The 21,347-nt window shown below is 45.0% G+C and overlaps 1 protein-coding gene across 1 annotated transcript in view; it reads left to right on the plus strand.

Moving 5' to 3' along the window:
- Nucleotides 1–21,347, plus strand: part of IQGAP1 (IQ motif containing GTPase activating protein 1) — a 178,739-nt gene that overhangs the window by 41,840 nt on the left and 115,552 nt on the right. Inside the window, exons 3-10 of the mRNA XM_065412617.1 lie at nucleotides 3,296–3,452; nucleotides 3,872–3,949; nucleotides 6,522–6,598; nucleotides 9,859–9,926; nucleotides 10,582–10,695; nucleotides 11,062–11,240; nucleotides 12,338–12,428; nucleotides 13,913–14,076. Coding sequence (XP_065268689.1) covers nucleotides 3,296–3,452; nucleotides 3,872–3,949; nucleotides 6,522–6,598; nucleotides 9,859–9,926; nucleotides 10,582–10,695; nucleotides 11,062–11,240; nucleotides 12,338–12,428; nucleotides 13,913–14,076 — 928 coding nt within the window. The remainder of the gene's footprint in view (nucleotides 1–3,295; nucleotides 3,453–3,871; nucleotides 3,950–6,521; nucleotides 6,599–9,858; nucleotides 9,927–10,581; nucleotides 10,696–11,061; nucleotides 11,241–12,337; nucleotides 12,429–13,912; nucleotides 14,077–21,347) is intronic.

The following is a 21,347-nucleotide window of genomic DNA, read 5'->3' on the forward strand; positions in this document are numbered from 1 at the left end:
TTATATACCCATAAACTTTCAAACCATACAGCCCCTTCTCTAGTTGTCCACTTTGGCCCACAGATACCACCTGAACACACCCCTTGTAGTTCTCAATTGCCCCAGATACTACCCCAGTGTCCGAACAAGACAAATTTCCCAGAAAGGCTGATCAATCCCATTTAGCCCTGGATGGTAAGTAATAGATCATTTTTCTGTCCATTCTTATTGTACAGCTGGGGTCTGACATAATTCTGTGGTGGTATGGGACCAGGGGATCACTGACTGGAGTGTCTCTGAACCTTGGGACCATCGCCACGCCCTCCACATCAGGGGACACAATGTTGTAAGCCTCCACCATTTCATGGTTGCAGACCTGCAAGACAAAAAGGGAAGAAACCATGTCTTGCTTCTTTCTTTACCTACCTTTGTATGCTTTGAGCTGACTGTCATGGACCTAACTCTGTCCTCATCGTCCAACTCCAATAAGCACGCTGAGGGGCCAGGTTGATCTAATTCAGTTTTAATGGTTCTATTCATTCTTTCCACTTGCCCCGCTGCTTCGGGATGATAAGCAATGTGAAATGTCTGATCGATGTCCAGCGGTGTGCATATCCCTTAACCACTGATCCAACAAATCCTCTAGCACTGTCTGACTCCATTATCTTAGGAACCACTGACCTCCTTCCCCCAAGCCAACTGATCAAATTATACACGAATTGTTTAGCTCTTGTCAATGCAGTCATATTTTTTAGTTGGGAATGCCTCCACCCAGTGTGAGAATGAGTCTTATACTGCCTAGCCCGCTCCTGGACAACGCAAGCTCATATAAAGTCCATCATTTTATGAATAGAAAATGATGCGCACAAATCCTATTATCTCAAATAGAGTTTCCCAAACACTTCAACCTAAGCATACTGGTTTAGATAAAACAACAAAACAAATTTATTAACCACAGAAAGATTTTAAGTAATTACAAGTAATGAGGCATAAAGTAAGAATTGGTTACAAGAAAATAAAAGGTAAAATGCAATTAATGTCCAACTTAACAAGCTAAATGAATGCAAAGCAAAGATCTTTCTCACAAGCTTCAGCAATATTACTGGCTGGATTTCTTTCGGCCAGGACCCCTCCCCCAGTTCAGTGTTACTTTCCTTGTCTTTAAGTTATCTGAGCTCAATACAGTACAGTAGCTCATGTTTAAGGCTGTGATTCTTTCAGGGAGGTTGCAGAAGTCACGGATTCCATGACTTTCAGCGACCTCCATGACTTCTGCAGCAGCTGGTGCGGCTGATTTCAGGGCTACCCGAGCAACTGGCCCCAGGGCCAGCTGCTTGGGTGCCCCACGTCCAGCCACACCAGCTGCTGCTGGAGCAATCTGGGGCCAGCTACTCCGGCAGTTCCCAGGGCCAGCCGCACCGGCCACTGCTCAGGAGGCCCGGGGCCAGCTGGCTCTGGGGGCCACCCGACCAGTGACCGGTGCAGCTGGTCACTGCACCCGAACAGTAGTCCTGGTGGCGGCCCTGGGAAGCTCCTGAGCCGTGGTCCCGGGGGCCACCCCAGAGCCAGCTGCACCGGCCACTGCTCGGGCAGCCCCGGGCAGCTGGCTCCAGGGACCGCACAAGCAGTGGCTGGTGCGGCTGGTCCCGGGGGTGGCCCCAGGAGCAGTCCTGGGGATGGCCCCAGGAGCATTTGGGCAATGGTCCCAGGGGCTGCCCCACGGCCAGCTGCAGCAGCCACTGCTTGGGCGGCCCCGGGCAGCAGGCTCCAGGGACTGCTGGAACAGCGGCCGGTGTGACTGGCAGCAGTCCTGGGGATGCCCTGGGGACCACCTGAGCAGCAGTGGTCCCAGGGTGCCCAGAAGCCGTTGGGAGAGCGGTCCCCGGGAGCAGTGGCCGGGGTGCAGTCAACCCCCAGCACTGGAGTTGGCCCCCCCTCTAGCAGGGCCTGCCCCAGCAATGGTGCCCCAGAAGTAGAGATTTAATGAGGGGTATTTTTGGTAAAAGCCATGGACAGGTCACGGGCAATAAATAAAAATTCACAGCTTGTGACCTGTCCATGGCTTTTACCAAAAATACCCATGACTAAATCTTAGCCTTACTCATGTTGCAATACCAGATCTGATTTTAAGATTTGGATCTTGATCTTCTACACCCTAAATATCTTGAAAATCACTTCTCTGTTTCACCATGACCGTACCAAGGTAGGTGTGTCCCTCAGGAACTCTGAATTCTAGAAGTACTAAGTTAACAGTGACACGTGCTCCAGAGAAAGGCAATAGATCTTTTAGAAGATGAACCATGGTTGTGGAAATCCCTTCCACAAATATTAAATGACCAAAGGTCTTACCTCCTTCAGAGCAAACTATAAATCCTATCTGAATACATTAGATTTCCCATGACAACTTCCCTAAAGAGGTAAAACCAGACTTATTTTCTCAGTGGGGACATTAGTTGTTCAGATTATTTACTTTCTGTAATCTTTGTTGTCTTCAGGTACTACAGTAACAGACATTAAATTAGATAGGAAGAAATAAGAGATAAAGGAAGAGCTGATTGAAAGCTGCGATACTGGATGGGGACACAGAACTCTTTAGTAATGAAAATGAGATCATACTTACAGTAGCAGCTAGTATTCTGTATCTTCACTTACTTTAAATTAAAGTCTGAAATATGTAAGAGAATGGGAGAAAATACAGGAAAGAGGCAAACATGACCACAGAATCTGAGGTCTCAGCTGTGAGACTGCACTAAAAGAACTTGAATCAGTGGGATGGAGCAACTAATAACTGGTGAGGGATTAGGTGATATTGAATATAGAGGAGCTCAACAAAGGGAGACCTAGCAGATGAGTCTGTGCTCAGGAGGATGATTCAAACTAGAGGTAATTTAGTTTGGCTAATATATTTAGGCAAATGTAAAGTACACGGTGACCAGGAGAAAAGAAATTAATGGGTAAGAGGATGTTTATAAGAGTGATTGTTTAAAAAAATATTTTTGTGAAACTTTCGAAGACTTTTGGGTTCAGTATTTCTGCTCACTTTTTCATGTGAAGTAACTTCAGTGTGGGTAGCCTAAAAGCTGAAAGGGAAGCACTTCAAACCTGAGGCCAAACAGCAGCATCTTGTGGTACACACTGTCTTATAACACTGCACATCAGTGCCTAATACATAAATCATACAATGGGAAAAGATGTGACAGCAGCAACACTGAACTTGCTCAAAAAATGAGCAGCTAATGTACCCCAAGAGGAGAGTAAATGGAACACATCATAAAAGCTCTCAAATGACCCACTCCTGTCCTTTTTACATTTTCAGATGGATGGAGGCCTGCCTTAATGAGGATCTACCTCCCACAACAGAGCTGGAGGAGGGGCTAAGGAATGGAGTCTATCTAGCCAAACTTGGAAACTTTTTCTCCCCCAAGGTGGTGTCTCTGAAGAAAATCTATGACCGGGAACAAACCAGATATAAGGTGAGACCTCTCCATTCTGGGAACTAGGATGGCTAGAGAGGTCTGAGATAGGAGGGAGACTTCAGGTCATATGGTTGTAGAGGAACTGTCAGTGAATGAGTGATTAATAGGTTGTGGCAAATTTAGACTGAAAAAATGTAAGTTAACTCTTCCTGAACTATATAATATCAGATGAAGGAAGATCTCTAGTTTAGTCTGAGTTTGTGTGCATGTGAGAGTCTGAGAAAGCTGGCCTTTTGTAAGCCTTAAATATAACTGGCTGTAGAAAGCTTTCATCATAGTACCTAAGACCTCAGATCCCTGGAAGAGTTTAGCTGTTGTAAGTAGCACTTATCAGATGCATGCCTTAGCAAAGTTCCCTGGTACTCACAGTGGCTGTGATGATTCATGTGCTTTTTTCCCTCCCCTCTTTATTTCAGGCAACTGGTCTCCATTTCCGTCATACTGATAATGTTATTCAGTGGTTGAATGCCATGGCTGAAATTGGCCTCCCCAAGGTAATTTCTGCACTACAACGCCAGGTTTTGAAAGTTGTGGGATGAATTTGCAAACACACAGGATTCAATAAACTCTGCCTAGCTAAACCTTAGTTTCCTAGACTTGGTTCTCCTTTGAAATTCTGAAGTTTGTTAAAATATTCCATTCCTATCCCTGTTTGTATGATTGGGAGGCAGTGAATTCCTGCTTTAGTACCATATGCTTAACACTCATTATTTTGGGTGAGATCTGCAGTACAAAATTTTTATTTTTCATTCTGTTGAGCAGCATGCCTGAGCTACAGTTTGGTCATGGCAATTTTTAGGAATCATCATAGGAAAATCATGGATAAAAGGAGCAACAATTTTTGGAAGTGGTGGATTTTCCATCTATTGTGGAGCAGTGGTGGATTCTCTGTCTCTTGAAGTCTTCAAATCAAGCCTTTTGGAAAGATGCTTTAGTTAAACACAAATTATTGGCCTAAGTACAGGGGTAACTGCGTGAAATTCCATGACCTGTGTTATACAAGAGGTCCAACTAAATGATCACCATGGTCCCTTCTGGCCCTAAAATCTATAAATCTTTGGGAACATTGTACTGAAAGTCAAACCATGAGCATTGATTTATACCCAACCCAACTTTTCCTCACACTTTTATTACGTGTAACAGGAACAGTCCATGTGTTTAATCACACAAGGGTCACTATTATATACCTTAACCTGCTGTCTGCATTTTAAAAAAAATACTCACTTGAAACTGTTATTTTTAGGATTTCGTCAACATTTGCCACCCAACTCTCTCCTGACTTATCAGCTGTGCTATGCATGAACTCCTAGTGATCTAGAGGAGCAGCAGGAAGTATAGGAATGGGCTCTGGGAGAGAGATGGTGCTCTGGAGGATGTTGGGTGAGAAGAGAGAGAATGTGGGGGACAGCTGGAGAGAATGGGACTTGGGTCAGGCATGAGGGCTTGAGTAAGGCTTCGAGGAAATGGAGGAAATATAGCAGCAATATGTAAGGGGACTGGGGGGAAGACTTCGCTGGTAGAGAGGGGGGCTTGTTGGAAGGCTATGTCAGAGCAGGGGACCTGAGATAGAGCCCAGTGTCTCTGCAACAAGGCAGTGACACATCAAATGCTCCCCATTTCACAGCTGCCTAGAGCACCAAGGAATTGAGGCAGCAGAATTGAGGGAGTGCAAGTGTGAAGCCTTTGTGCAGAGACACTTGTCATTTTGCGAGGGTACACAGCAGTAAGGAGAACACACAGGCACATGTCCTTCCAAGAAAAGTAAGTGCTTTGTTAAAGATAACCCGGAAATAGTCAGCACTTCTGATTGTGAAAAAGATTTGTGGGTCATGACAGATAATCAGCTGAATATGAGCTCCCAGGGTAATGCTGTGGCGAAAAGAGCTAATGTGATGTTGGGATGCATTAACAGGGGAATCTCGAATAGGAGTAGAGAGGTTTTTTTTACCTCTGTATTTGGCACTGGTATGACCACTTCTGGAATACTGTGTCCACTTCTGGTGCCCACAATTCAAGAAGAATGTTGATACATTGGAGAGTGTTTAGAGAAGACCCACAAGAATGATTTAAAGGATTAGAAAACATGCCTTATAATGATAGACTGAGCATCCTGAGTCTATTTAGCTTAATAAAATAAATAGAAGGCTGAGGAGTGATTTGATTTACAGTCTATAAGTATCTACAGGGAGAACAAGTATTTAATAATGGGCTCTTATCTAGCAGAGAAAGGTCTGACATTCAATGGCTGGAAGTTGAAGCTAGATAAATGCAGACTGCAAATAAGGCATATATATATTTTTTTTTTAACAGCAAGAGTAATTAACCATTGGAACAATTTGCCATGGGTCATGATGGTTTCTCCATTACTGACAATTTTTAAATCAAGATTGGATATGCTCACAGGAGGTCAGACTGTCATAATGGTCCCTTCTGGCCTTAGAATCTATGTAGTGACGCCTTCCACGTTAACCCTTTAAGGGGCCTGACTTTCAAAAGAGCTCTGGATCCAAGAATGTGATAATAGGAGCTGCTGGGGATGAACAATTAAAAATATGGCCCCCAACATTTGTTGGAAAATATGGCCCCAGGTGCCTTGCAGCACAACACTGTCTTTACCATTCTCCTAGGCCACTCACACATAGTCCCTTTCTGCCCACCCAGTCCAAACAAAATCCTCTTCCCCAACCCCTCATGTAAATATCCCTGCTCATCTCTTGGCTCCCTCAGCATCTCCAACCCAGTTCCCCAGGTACACCACACAGTATCTCTGTGGGGAGTCAATGCAGGGTGGTCACGTAAAAGGAGCATGGGGCTGAGCAGGGATGTGGATGTGAGAGTACATGTAAGGAAAGTGGGGAACAGGTTTGTTGGTAGACGTATGGGAGAAATGTGGGGCTTCAGCTAGGAGGGGCCTCAGTGGGGTACAAAGTGGAGGGGGAGACATGTGCTCCATGAACTACCTATCTCATGACTGGGCTGGAGGAGTTTTAGGATTGTCAGAATCCTTCCTACTAGGATGGCTAGAGTAGGGTATTATTCTGATGGTTAACTTTGTTTTATATTCAGATTTTCTACCCAGAAACTACTGACATCTATGATCGGAAGAACATGCCACGCTGCATCTATTGTATCCATGCACTCAGGTAATGTGTGTTAGGTAGGAGGCTGAATTGTGAGTGAATTAAGGCTACCTAGAAATCTGAAGTCTGTGGGAATGCAAATGCATTCTGATTCAGAGTTGGTGGGGGTGAATGTACTGTGGGCTTAAAGGAAGATCTGCAGCTTTCAGGAGTGGCATCTATGAAATGATGAATGAATTTATGTTTCCAGTGATAAGTGCTATGCATGTTTAAGAGTCAGTGATCTCACCAGCCATTGGAGGCAGCATATACATCTTGAGATTCCCAAGCCTTAGAGATGGGGTATGTACAGCTGTGAATCTCCTTCCTTGGGGATTGTGTGTGTATATGTGCATATTTGTGAATCACGGTATCATGAAGCAAGAAGTGTAATCAGAGCCTTTTGAAGGTGTGTGCAGTATAGAGTGCCCTACCCCAGAGAAGCCTATATAGTAGGTTCCACTTAATAGTGACCCAGATATAAACAACTTACAGTTAATAGCAACATTTTGCTGGGAACCAATCCCACCCCATTGACTTTAATATTAATGGGATCCGGATAGTGGCAACAGCATGTTGCTTATTCACAACGTCTTTTGGAAGAAAGGTTCTACCTGCAGGCAGGTTTGTGGGGCTGCGGCCCCAGAAGGAAGCACTGGAATGTGCTGAGCACCCCTGTTGCAGCCATGGAAGCCTGCCTGCACACTGAGACTGCACAGGAGGTAGGTGGCTGGGAGGGGAGAGGAGGCTGTCATCAAAGCAATAGTGGAGGGTGGGGAGGGGGCAGCAGGCTGGAAAACCTGCATGTGCACAGGCTCTGCACAGGAGGTAAGAGGCGGGTGGGGAGGAGAGGTGGGGGAAGGCTGTGGGCAGAGCAGTAGCTGGGGTGAGAGGGGCACCCCAGTGGTACCTCCCTGTGCTGCTCTGGGCTACACCCTGCTGGGAGACTCCACATAGGGAAAGAATTGCTGTGATGTGTGGAGAATGCAGGGAAAGGTACCATGCAGCTCTGTGGGCCCTCAGAGCCCCCACTCCCCTTGGAAAGCCCTGGCATCCAGGCTGCAGCCCCCCTCCCTGCTGCTGTCCTGCCTGCAGGCAGGTTTGCAAGGCTGCAGCCAGAGAAGTGAAGTTCTGGCACTTCCTTCTTTGACTGCTGTCTCACAAACCTACCTTCCACTTATTAGCAGCTGCTGGATAATAGCAACTTTTTGCTGGCTATCAAGGGGTTGCTCAATAAGTGGAATCTACAGTATTTGTGTGACCATAAAAGAGAATCGAGATAGTATCACATTATGTATCGTCCTGCCACCAGATCAGGAATGGACACTAATGACAACTGGTCATGAGGATCAAATCCCAAACATATAGTGTGAAGTGCTGTCTTGGGTTTGCTTTAAAGGGTCTACTCTTCCCACTCCTACCCTCGCTTTGGCCACACTTGTATAGCTTGTCATGCTAATAAAATATCACTGAATTGAAAATTAATCTTAGGAAGGGTATGAACGTACTGTGGGTGTTCAGAAGCATGAGTATGCACATGCCCCATTCTGTCTCATATGATGCATGTTTACTTCTATAATGGTTCTAGATTTTCACTGTTGTGTGCACTGTCTGAATCTATATCTAGTCCTGCAGTGTGAGAGGCAGAAGGGGAAGTGACAACACTGTCATTTTCACCTGCTAATAAACTATGAATTTCAGTTTGTGTTTGGAGAGAATAGGTGCAGGCTTGTTTGTTCAGCTGAGCAGCAGGTAGAGAGTAAAGTGAGGCCAACCTTCTTTGTGCAGCATGTTTATTTTTAGGATAAATCAGGGAGGCTTTTGGGGGCTTTGTGAAAAGCCATGTAAAGCTTTAAAATGCTTGCAGAGGTCAGAGGGATAATCTCTCACCTCTTGAGGTAACTAGAAAGATCCATTTGGCTGTGCTAGGTACTTCTGTCTTTGCCTCATTAGAGTGTGTTGAAGTGGATAGTTTTGCTCCCGCTTCATGCTCCAGAGAGATAGAACATTGCATTGCAATGACTTAGTCCTTCCTGATAAACCAGTTTGGATGCAGGTTTCCAATCTGATTGCAGAAGAATATTTAGTGGGCTTCACATGAAGAACACTCCTTAAGACATTTCTGTATAAAGAGCACTGAGCCATATCAGTTTGGGTCTCCATCTTACGCTCAGTCAGTTTCAGTCCTCAAGAAGGAGCTTGTTCTTTTGCTTTCTGATCCTTTGGCAGGATGAAATCTGAGGAGGAAACATCAAGATAGATTGCAAATAGCTGAACATTAACAGAAGTTTCAGGCTGGTGTAGAATCAGATTGTTTGTAGAAGTGAACCTGCTTTCAACCCAGTTCCCAACATTTAGTATAACTTGCGGTCAGGAACACTTGGCACTGTGTGATGGCCAATTATGGAACTGTGTAGTGTATGCTCCTTTGACCAGTATGAAAGGGATTTGGGTCATTGTTAGTGGTGAAGCGCCTCCTTACTGGCAGCTTCACGATAGCTGCTGCAGTTATTCTTTGAGTAGTTGGGCTCAGCTGGCAGATGTTCACATCTCCTTGTCAGTCTGGTCCTCTTTGCCAGTGATGTGTAAATCAGAATCCAGATATTCAGAATGAGTCAGGTTTTTGCTGAAATATAAATAATGGGCAACATATAGGTCTCCAAGAGTAAGGACTTGTCTACACGGGGACACTCAGGAAAGTTAATCTGAATTAACTAAAAGTGTGAATTTAAAGTGGATAAACTAAATTGCATTAAACCCTGGTGTTGACACTTATATTCAGAATTAGAGTGGCCTTAATTCAATTTATCTTACTTCACTTTGCAATCCCAACCCTATAGGCACCAGCACACCTTGCAGTTACCTAGTGCAGTAAAGAATATACAAACGTTCCTTACCACCCTAGGTAGCTGCATGGTGTGTTTGTGCCTGTAGGGTTGGGCTGGCTCTGTGCTGTTAACCAACAGAATAAAGCAAATCTTTGGTAGGAAGTTACCCAGATGTGCAACCAGATGTCTGCTGATCAGAAGGGAACTTTTAAATATGGATCTTTCTTTCTGGAGAGGGGTATATTGTTTTTTCACGGTGACATTCCTTCATACACAAACGCTTCACTGGGAGAATCAATCACCATCACAATTGAAAAGGCAGGTTTTAACCATCTAGAAGCCTTTCAACTTAGCTGAATGTTTCCCAGTATCTCTCTCTCCCTTAATTTACTTGTGAGTGGGGTAAAGACCACAAGGAGTAATTAGTGCTAATTATTCCTGCATTATGTTTCCTAGTCTGTACCTGTTTAAACTGGGACTGGCCCCTCAGATTCAAGATTTATATGGGAAGGTGGACTTCACAGGTATGGAGATTTCTTGCTTCTCTGAGATTTGAATGTTTATGAATTTGCATACCCTGTTTACTTACTCCAGTAGATGCTGTACATAATGGACAGAGGGAGATTAATGCCCAAAGGCAGCCAGGGCTGTAACTTCATTTGTGTTTAGTGGGTGGGGGATTCCTCCCATACTAGCTGGGGAAGGAGACTCCAGAATTTTAGGAGGAAGTTTTATTCTGAATTATTTAGTTATTGGCTCTGTTAACAGTAGTATGTCTCCACTGTCTCTCCCTCCCCTTCCCTTGGCTTTAGTCTTTTTCCTTCCAGAGAACCAGCTGCAGAAGAAAACAAGCTTTGTAGGATGTTGTGTATGTACTTTCCTTGCCCTGCTGGCAGCCATACTTTGAGACGTACAGGGATCACGTAATCTGTTTCAAACCTTTGTCGCTAGGAGCACAAAACTATGTAGTGAGACAGACTTCTGTGAGGCCCTCCCATTTGAATGACTGGAACGAATATAGGAGAGTTTTGTCTCTTCTCAGACTGCATGCACAAAGTATTTGTGAAAGGGCAATTTGCAATCTATTGTAGCTGTTCTAATTTTTCTGTGGCAATAGCTGATCTTAGGGCTGATTCTGAATGTTCTGCCCACATTACATCCTTTCCCTCTATGTTTCAGAGGAGGAGATCAGTAACATGAGGAGTGAGCTGGAGAAGTATGGAATTCAGATGCCTGCCTTCAGCAAGATTGGAGGAATTTTAGCTAACGAACTCTCTGTGGATGAAGCAGCATGTAAGGGGAAATGGATTTTCATCCTCTGTGACCGTTTAAATTGCCAGATTGGATAGAAAGTGCATGTTATAGTGCTGGCTCTAATAGTCCCTATTGTTTAAGTCAACTCAGGCCTTCTATGGCCAAGACATTTTTGTTAGAAAATCTGAATGTGATTTGGTCAAAATCAAACTACAATATCAGGAAATAAGTACTACCATTGTCAAAAATACAAAGTCTTACTTATAATTTATATACTGATAATTCTTGCAACAATGCCAAAGCTCTAGTCAGCTGTTTTCTTCTTTACCAGATAGGCCTTTAATTTATTACAGGACAGAGCATTCATGTTTGCAGTTAACAGGGAAGCTGTGATTTGTTTTTCAGTGCATGCTGCTGTTATTGCCATTAATGAAGCAATTGACCGCCAAGTTCCGGCTGACACCCTGTTGGCAATGAAAAACTCCAATGCCATGTTGGTGAATCTTGATGAACTGCTGGCATCAATCTATCAGGACACATTGTATCGGGCAAAGAAGGACAAGATGGAGAATGCCAAAAATAGGGTAAAAATCAATGTTCCTTTCTAGTTACGAATTCATGTTCATTGTATTGAGTTCATTATGTCACCAGAGGAGATTGCTCATGGAATCCAGTGAAACCATATTGTTCAGTCTTTTGTGTAAGATGTTAGGCCAGATTTATCCTTAGTGAAATTCCATTGTAGTTTCCAGGGATTAATTTAATCTATTATGAAATTGAAGAAAACAGACATTATAGTTTTACATCTGATTTGTAGTTGAATCTCTTACACACAGATTCCCAAGGAATATGCATGGTGGAAGAACATAGAGGAGCTGTCTTATTCTAGACATCAATAAAGCCTGTCCTCTTTTTTTTTTTTATAGAATTTTTGAGTCTTTCTAATGTATATATGTAACAAACCCACCATCCCACAAAATTTGAACTATTTCTAGAACTTCACCTAGACTAAACTTGCTTAGTGAATCTTGTTCTCCAAGTCTACCTAGGCTGTGAGTAATCCTACTCTATAGAGGCTGATATTTACAAGCACTACACATCCAAGTCTAAACACTATGGTCCCAAAAGCTTGGTATGTCACTTTGTAAATGAATCTGCTTACAGAATTCTACCCAAACTATCGGTTGTCTGCTCTCTGCCATAGTGATAGGCAAATTAGCAATACTTAGATATGTGGCCTGTTCTGGAATATCATATCCATTTATTTGGCTTGGAACATTTCCAGTTTGAGAACCTGTATGTGTCTGCCTAACTGGATCTATTGCATTATACGTCCTGGGATTCCTTCTGTGTGCCCACACAGAGCTGTTAAATGAAATCATCCAGTCTTATGTATTGTATATCCTTCTCTGTTTGCTGGAGGTGTGTGTGTGTGTGTGTGTGTGTGTGTGTGTGTGTGTGTACGTACATACGTATGTACACCTAGGGATATTCACTTCCAGGACTCCCTTTTATATGTGTGTAGTTGTTACTGACCTCTTGTGCAGTGGTTTAGAACTTCATGTAGGTGTACATTAGTTATGTTCATTGCCCTTTCTGTTGGAGGACTGTAAGAGGCCTGTAAACAACACACTGCAAAGTCTGCTCTAGAGCTGCATTGATAATTTTGTTTCATTGTCAGACTGGCTCTGAGAATTCAGAGAGAGAAAGGGATGTGTACGAAGAGCTGCTGACTCAAGCTGAAATTCAGGGCAATGTCAACAAAGTCAACAGTAAGTTTCCCACTGAACTAATAGGCCTGGATAAAGAGTATTCAGACTTGTGTGGCTCCTTTACTCCCCCTTCCATCCCTGTACTTTGAACTAAGTTGAGTAGCTCTCCTTGCTGTATTTGTTCATAGTATTTCTCTATATCAGGGGTCGGCAACCTTTCAGAAGTGGTGTGCCAAGTCTTCATTTATTCACTCTAATTTAAGGTTTTGCGTGCCGGTAATACATTTTAATGTTTTTAGAAGGTCTCTTTCTATAAGTCTATATTATATAACTAAACTATTGTATGTAAAGTAAACAAGATTTTCAAAATGTTTAAGAAGCGTCATTTAAAATTAAATTAAAATGCTGATCTTACGCCGCCAGCCTGCGGTTCTGTTCACCTAGGCCGGCAGAGGGCTGATCAGGGCCTGCGGCCGGGACCCCAGACCTCGGGGGGGGGGGTGTTTCAGGGGTCAGGGCAGAGGGCTGGGGGAGGGGGTTCAGGGCAGAAGGCTGGGGTGTGTGTTGGGGTGGGGGGGGGGTTCAGGGCAGAGGGCTGGAGGTGTGTGGGGGTGCAGGGCAGAAGGCTGGGTGTGTGTTGGGGTTGGGGGGGTTCAGGGCAGACGGCTGGGGGTATGGGGGGTGCAGGGCAGAAGGCTGGGTGTGTGTTGGGGTGGGGGGGGTTCAGGGCAGACAGCTGGGGGTATGGGGGTGCAGGGCAGAAGGCTGAGTGTGGGTGGGGGTTCAGGGCAGAGGGATGGGGCTGTGAGGGTGCAGGGCAGAGGGATGGGTGTGTGTTGGGATGGGGGGGTTCAGGGCAGAGGGGTGGGGGTGCAGGGCAGAAGGCTGGGGTGCTCGGCTCATGGGGGTGCTCCCAGCCCCCTGCCCTGTTCCACCCCTTTCCCCCAGGCTCCGTCCCTACCTCTCTCTGTGTCCTCTACGGAGCAGTGTGCATGCTGCCGCTCTTCCCCCTCACCCTCACTAGGGCCATCAGCTGATTGGCCAGGGACGGAGAGGAGGAGGGGCAGGAAAGCACCACTGGGGGAAGGGGAAAGCTTGGCTGCCGCAGAACCAAGCTTCTGCCTCCTGCCCCCGCAGGGGAGAGCAGTGAGCGGGGGGATTGAGTGGGGCTGGGGTCCGGGACCGCGGCAGGGAGCTGCATGCCACTCAAAATCGGCTCGCGTGCCGTGTTTGGCACACGTGCCGTAGGTTACCGACCCCTGCTCTATATTATGAATTCATCCTGCCCCTTGTCCCTCCCCTGGCCCCTTAAAGAAGTGAAGGATCCCCATTAAACTCTGTGCCCTGAGTATTACATACCATTTTCATCTCTTTCACTTGTTAAAGTCCTCCTGAGTGATTTTGGAGTCTGACTTGGAGACTTCCAGGCCTAAACTATCAGTCAGTAGTGTTCAGGAAGAGATGCCTTTGAGGCCTCTGCTATAGAAGCCTAATGATTGCTACATTTAGCTTTTGACCCTTACTTTACTTTGCTCTCTCCCTAGCACATTCAGCCCTATCAAAGATAGATCTGGTTTTGGAACAGGGAGATGCATTAGCATTATTTGAAGTTTTGACATCACCAGCCCTGGGACTCCGAGGATTACAGCGAGAAAATTGTGACTGGTATCTCAAGCAGCTCTTGAGTGACAGGCAGCAGAAACAGGAGGTATGGAAAAGCATATGTAATCATTGTGAAAGTATTTATAATACCACAAACCATCACACATTAATTATATGGGATGATCACAAACCTCCCATATGAGAGTTAATGTTACTTTGGAAAACTTTAAAAAGTATTTAAAAAGTAAACGTAGTAATCCAACAGCATAACACATGTGCAAGAGATATTGTGATTGTGTACGTATAATGGAATACTTGATGGTATGGTATAAAGGCTTTATCAGTGTGAGTTTGAAACGGCAGCATTACTCATGAATGGTAAATGTCACAACTTAAAGGCTGATATTTCAGGGTCTTCAAGGGCCGGGAGTGAATCCTAGGGACCCACTACAATATTGAGGAACTCTTATATCCAGTAATTTAAAGTTTGCAGATTTCAAAGTAATCATATTTTTGTGTATGGAAAAGCAGTTCCTAGTTCAAGACTGAATCTTGCTCATTCTGGACCTTGGACAGGTGTGATTATTGAGGGGGAGAGTCCACCTTTGGGAGTATGGAAAGGAAGTATTTTTGTGATGGGTTTGAACCTGCTCAGGGTCTGGAACATTATTGTAGTGAACAGAGTGCATGATAAATGTATTTATTACATAGCTGTAACCTCAGCATAGGAGAAGAGTTTATATAAAGTGTGTGTATATAACTATAATAATATGTATGTATACACTTAAATGTAAAATATAAATAAATACATAATGAATATATATGTATGTATATAACGTTTTATGCTCTTACTTTACTATGTTCAGTGCTCAAGTACTTTATTGTAAATACCTATGATACAGATAAGCATATAATATTTTTTCCTTATAGATAACTTAAAGATTATCTTCTTATTTTAAGCCTAACTTTCAGTGAATTTTGCATGTATATTGTATATGAATGCTGTTTATAGAATGCATTAGTGTAGTTTTCTAAACTTAGTAGGGCCTCAAAGTAAACTAGTTTATGTAATATTTGTATGCATATTATTACGGAGGACTGCAATGGTGGAGGGGATAATTATTACTATGGTATATATTTAATAATTTGTCTTTTACAAGGTCTAACATGGTAAAGAAGTAGGATACCAAGTACATTCAGAGCCAGGAATAAAGGCAACAATTCAGTTTATTCAACTGAGAATAAAGCTCTGACATTTTTGAAGTCCATGAGCAGACAAATATTAAGAAGATAAAGATCGTTATTACATTTCATAATTCTGGTTGAGTCGATTGGCAACCCTCCTAAAATTGTTGAGCTGTCATAGGTCTTATGGCGGGTCAACACATTTTCTTCTTGAAGATTGATTTATTCATAATGCTCTTCACTATAGCATTTGAGTGTCTCATAGACATTAACTTATCCTCTGCTCTTGGGAGGTATGAAAGTATTATCCCAATTTTACAGATTATAGGCATCCCAGCAGAAGTAGATTTTGATGAGGGATTTGCAGTGGGCCTACCTGTTCCTAATGATCTGCCTCCTCACATGATGATGGGTTTTGAAACTTTATATACAAGAGAAGAGCCTGCTTAGCTTGGTAGGGGAAGAGACCTGCAAGAAAACTAGGATCAGGGAGAGACATGTAGAAGAGTTTTCCTGCTCCCGACAATAGAGCCAGATGGAGGCAGAGAGTGCTAGGAGGCTCTCTGAAGTGGGCCAGAGGAAAAGAGAGAGAGAGAGAGCCATGCACAAACACAAGGAAGGGGCTGTGGAAAAGGCCTACAAGCAGGTGGAGGTAAAAAGTGGTTGAGGGAGTTTAAGCAAGGGGTCTGAGAAGGTGAACCATTTTAGTTCAGAAAAGGGCAACTAAAATGATTAGGGGTTTGGAACGGGTCCCATATGAGGAGAGATTAAAGAGGCTAGGACTTTTCAGCTTGGAAAAGAGGAGACTAAGGGGGGATATGATAGAGGTCTATAAAATCATGAGTGGTGTGGAGAAAGTGAATAAGGAAAAGTTATTTACTTGTTCCCATAATATAAGAACTAGGGGCCACCAAATGAAATTAATGGGCAGCAGGTTTAAAACAAATAAAAGGAAGTTCTTCACACAGTGCACAGTCAACCTGTGGAACTCCTTGCCTGAGGAGGTTGTGAAGGCTAGGACTATAACAGGGTTTAAAAAAGAACTAGATAAATTCATGGAGGTTAAGTCCATTAATGGCTGTTAGCCAGGATGGGTAAGGAATGGTGTCCCTAGCCTCTGTTTGTCAGAGAGTGGAGATGGATGGCAAGAGAGAGATCACTTGATCATTACCTGTTAGGTTCACTCCCTCTGGGGCACCTGGCATTGGCCACTGTGGGTTGACAGGATACTGGGCTGGATGGACCTTTGATCTGACCCAATATGGCCGTTCTTATGCTTGTACAGTGTGTCTGGGCCGGAACTCAGAGTAGAAGGAGGGCCGAACCCCTGCAGGCTTATTGAGGAAGGTGATGTGAAACCTTCCTCTCCCCCTTCCTCCCCCCGACATAAGGAGTGGAAGAATTTTTGAGCCTGGAGTTGGGTTGATGATCCAACCTGAGATTGCTGAATGATTGTTTGTTTTGGACTTTCTGTTTACTTTGGGAAAAGGGGATGGGTTTATGATTTGGCCAGAGGCCAGTAAGAAGCACTGGAGTTGGCCTAGCCAAAAGTGGGAGATTGAAATGCCTACAGCCAGAAGAGGGAAACTGAGGCTCAGAGCACTAGGTTCCAAGGTAATTGTGTCACATGCACTTTCACAAGCCAGCGGTCAGATGGATGACTAGCTTAATGAGTGTATAGTAATTCCCAGTTTGAGATATCTGACAGTGATATTGAAAGGTCTTTAGCCTTTGCAGCAAGCTCCAAGTAATAAAGAATTGTTCTTCAAGTATGTGTCAGTTTGGATCCCACTCTAAGATACGTGCATGCCTATGCATGTGAGATCAGACTCTTTTAATAGCACTGTTGGGCCGTGCCTGCGCCATGTATGTCCTTGTGCCCCTCCACCCAAGAGAATAAAGGGCAGAGCAGCCATAGGTGTTCCTCAGCTCTCTCACTGCTACTGGAAGCAAGATGGAACAAGTGGTGTCTTCACGCTACTCCTGAGCAGAATCTGCTTCTTGCAAATTAATTAGTTAGATAGGGTTAATTCCTTTTCCTCCTTTTTTTATTTAATTCTGTTATAAACCCAAACAGATTTAAATTTAAATTTTCCTTGGCACTTTGCACCCCTATCTGGGCCAAAAACGGTGGATTCAAAGCTCTTGGGCTTCAAACCATAGCCATCCTGTGACAGACTTATGCCATTCACAGATGGCCATGGCCGCTGTCTTTTTTTGTCTCAGTGAGAGCCATGTGCTGTATAGCTGCTTGGTTTGCCATTCCTTTTCAATTGGAACACTCATCTGAAGTTATATCCCTTGGAACAATCAATGAGAGAGAGTACAGATCCTGAAGAGTGAGGATTGACTTCAAAGATGGATCCAGTCTCTTCTAGGTCCCAGAGTCAGCCAATGCCTCTGCTGGCTGGCACACAGGGCCTACTGTGTTGGTACCTGCAAAAATTGCACAGCACCCTCAGGAAAGGATTCAGGACCATCAAAGACCATTTTGGCATGGACTCCCACCTCAGCACTGAAAACTGGTATGGCTTCCTTGTTGAGGCAAGGGAGATCTGAAGACTGGGATAGGCATAGTTCCCTGCATTGATTTCCCTCTCTTCAGGGCCGGCTCCAGGGTTTTGGCCGCCCCAAGCAGCCAAACAAAAAAAACAAAACACAAAAAAATCGCGATCTGCGGCGGCAATTCGGCGGGAGGTCCTTTGCTCCGAGCAGGAGTGAGGGATCGTCCGCCGAATTGCCGCCGAACAGCTGGATGTGCCGCCCCTCTCCGAAGTGGCCGCCACAAGCACCTGCTTGGTAAGCTGGTGCCTGGAGCTGGCCCTGCCCCTCTTCCCATAGAGACTCAACCCATCATTCTCGTGCATACTTCTTGACCACGTTAGCTTGCATGTACATGACAACGCTAGCCAGATTTCACTTGTGTTCATTACAGGGCTGGCTAAGGTCGGTGTATCATCTCACCATCAAATGATCATGTGAGTTGTGGTCCCAGCTCGCATTCTGTTGCCGCTGAATCATAGAATCATAGAATATCAGGGTTGGAAGGGACCTCAGGAGGTCATCTAGTCCAACCCCCTGCTCAAAGCAGGACCATTCCCCAACTAAATCATCCCAGCCAGGGCTTTGTCAAGCCTGACCTTAAAAACCTCTAAGGAAGGAGATTCCACCACCTCCCTCGGTAACCCATTCCAGTGCTTCACCACCCTTCTAGTGAAAAAGTTTTTCCTAATATCCAACCTAAACCTCCCCCACTGCAACTTGAGACCATTACTCCTTGTTCTGTCATCAGGTACCACTGAGAACAGTCTAGATCCATCCTCTTTGGAACCCCCTTTCAGGTAGTTGAAAGCAGCTATCAAATCCCCCCTCATTCTTCTCTTCTGCAGACTAAACAATCCCAGTTCCCTCAGCCTCGCCTCATAAGTCATGTGCTCCAGCCCCCTAACCATTTTTGTTTCCCTCCGCTGGACTCTTTCCAATTTTTCCACATCCTTCTTGTAGTGTGGGGCCCAAAACTGGACACAATACTCCAGGTGAGGCCTCACCCAATGTCGAATAGAGGGGAATGATCACGTCCCTCGATCTGCTGGCAATGCCCCTAATTATACAGCCCAAAATGCTGTTAGCCTTCTTGGCAACAAGAGACACTGTTGACTCATATCCAACTTCTCGTCCACTGTAACCCCTAGGTCCTTTTCTGCAGAACTGCTTCCTAGCCATTCAGTCCCTAGTCTGTAACAGTGAATGGGATTCTTCTGTCCTAAGTGCAGGACTCTGCACTTGTCCTTGTTGAACCTCATCAGGTTTCTTTTGGCCCAATCCTCCAATTTGTCTAGGTCCCTCTGTATCCTATTCCTACCCTCCAGCGTATCTATCACTCCTCCCAATTTAGTGTCATCTGCAAACTTGCTGAAAGTGCAGTCCACGCCATCTTCCAGATCATTAATGAAGTTATTGAACAAAACCGGCCCCAGACCGACCCTTGGGGCACTCCGCTTGAAACCAACTGCCAACTAGACATGGAGCCATTGATCACTACCCGTTGAGCCCGACGATCTAGCCAGCTTTCTATTCACCTTATAGTCCATTCATCCAGCCCATACTTCTTTAACTTGCTGGCAAGAATACTGTGGGAGACTGTATCAGTAGCTTTGCTAAAGTCAAGGAATAACACATCCACTGCTTTCACCTCATCCACAGACCCAGTTATCTCTTCATCGAAGGCAATTAGGTTAGTCAGGCATGACTTGCCCTTGGTGAATCCATGCTGACTGTTCCTGATCACTTTCCTCTCCTCTAAGTGCTTCAGAATTGATTCCTTGAGGACCTGCTCCATGATTTTTCCAGGGACTGAGGTGAGGCTGACTGGCCTGTAGTTCCCCGGATCCTCCTCCTTCCCTTTTTTAAAGATGGGCACTACATTAGCCTTTTTCCAGTCATCTGGGACCTCCCCCGATCGCCATGAGTTTTCAAAGATAATGGCCATGGCTCTGCAATCATATCCGCCAACTCCTTTAGCACCCTTGGATGCAGCGCATCCGGCCCCATGGACTTGTGCTCGTCCAGTTTTTCTAAATAGTCCCGAACCACTTCTTTCTCCACAGAGGGCTGGTCACCTTCTCCCGATACTGTGCCGCCCAGTGCAGCAGTCTGGGAGCTGACCTTGTTTGTGAAGACAGAGGCAAAAAAATCATTGAGTACATTAGCTTTTTCCACATCCTCTGTCACTAGGTTGCCTCCCTCATTCAGTAAGAGGCCCACACTTTCCTTGACTTTCTTCTTGTTGCTAACATACCTGAAGAAACCCTTCTTGTTACTCTTAACATCTCTTGCTAGCTGCAACTCCAAGTGTGATTTGGCTTTCCTGATTTCACTCCTGCATGCCTGACCAATATTTTTATACTCCTCCTTGGTCATTTGTCCAATCTTCCACTTCTTGTAAGCTTCTTTTTTGTGTTTAAGATCAGCAAGGATTTCACTGTTAAGCCAAGCTGGTCGCCTGCCATATTTACTATTCTTTCTACACATCGGGATGGTTTTTTCCTGCAACCTCAATAAGGATTCTTTAAAATACAGCCAGCTCTCCTGGACTCCTTTCCCCCTCATGTTATTCTCCCAGGGGATCCTGCCCATCAGTTCCCTGAGGGAGTCAAAGTCTGCTTTTCTGAAGTCCAGGGTCCGTATTCTGCTGCTCTCCTTTCTTCCTTGTGTCAGGATCCTGAACTTGACCATCTCATGGTCACTGCCTCCCAGGTTCCCATCCACTTTTGCTTCCCCTACTAATTCTTCATGGTTTGTGAGCAGCAGGTCTAGAAGAGCTCTGCCCCTAGTTGGTTCCTCCAGCACTTGCACCAGGAATTGTCCCCTCCACTTTCCAAAAACTTCCTGGATTGTCTGTGCACCGCAGTATTGCTCTCCCAGCAAATATCAGGGTGATTAAAGTCTCCCATGAGAACCAGGGCCTGCGATCTAGTAACTTCTGCTAGTTACCAGAAGAAGTCCTCGTCCACCTCATCCCCCTGGTCTGGTGGTCTATAGCAGACTCCCACCACGACATCACCCTTGTTGCTCACACTTTTAAACTTAATCCAGAGACTCTCAGGTTTTTCTGCAGTTTCATACCAGAGCTCTGAGCAGTCATACTCCTCTCTTACATACAATGCAACTCCCCCACCTTTTCTGCCCTGCCTGTCCTTCCTGAACAGTTTATATCCATCCATGACAGTACTCCTGTCATGTGAGTTATCCCACCAAGTCTCTGTTATTCCAGTCACATCATAATTCCTTGACTGTGCCAGGACTTCCAGTTCTCGCTGCTTGTTTCTCAGGCTTCTTGCATTTGTGTATAGGCACTTAAGATAACTTGCTGATTGTCCCGCTTTCTCAGTCTGAGACAGGAGTCCTCCCCTCTTGCACTCTCCTGCTCGTGCCTCCTCCCGGTATCCCATTTCCCCACTTACCTCAGGGCTTTGGTCTCCTTCCCCCAGTGAACCTAGTTTAAAGCCCTCCTCACTAAGTTAGCCAGCCTGCTTGCGAAGATGCTCTTCCCTCTCTTCGTTAGGTGGAGCCCGTCTCTGCCTAGCACTCCTCCTTCTTGGAACACCATCCCATGGTCGAAGAATCCAAAGCCTTCTCTCCAACACCACCTGCGTAGCCATTCGTTGACTTCCACAATTCGACGGTCTCTAC

Source organism: Emys orbicularis, chromosome 10 (genome assembly GCF_028017835.1).
Source record: "Emys orbicularis isolate rEmyOrb1 chromosome 10, rEmyOrb1.hap1, whole genome shotgun sequence".
NCBI lineage: Eukaryota > Metazoa > Chordata > Testudines > Emydidae > Emys > Emys orbicularis.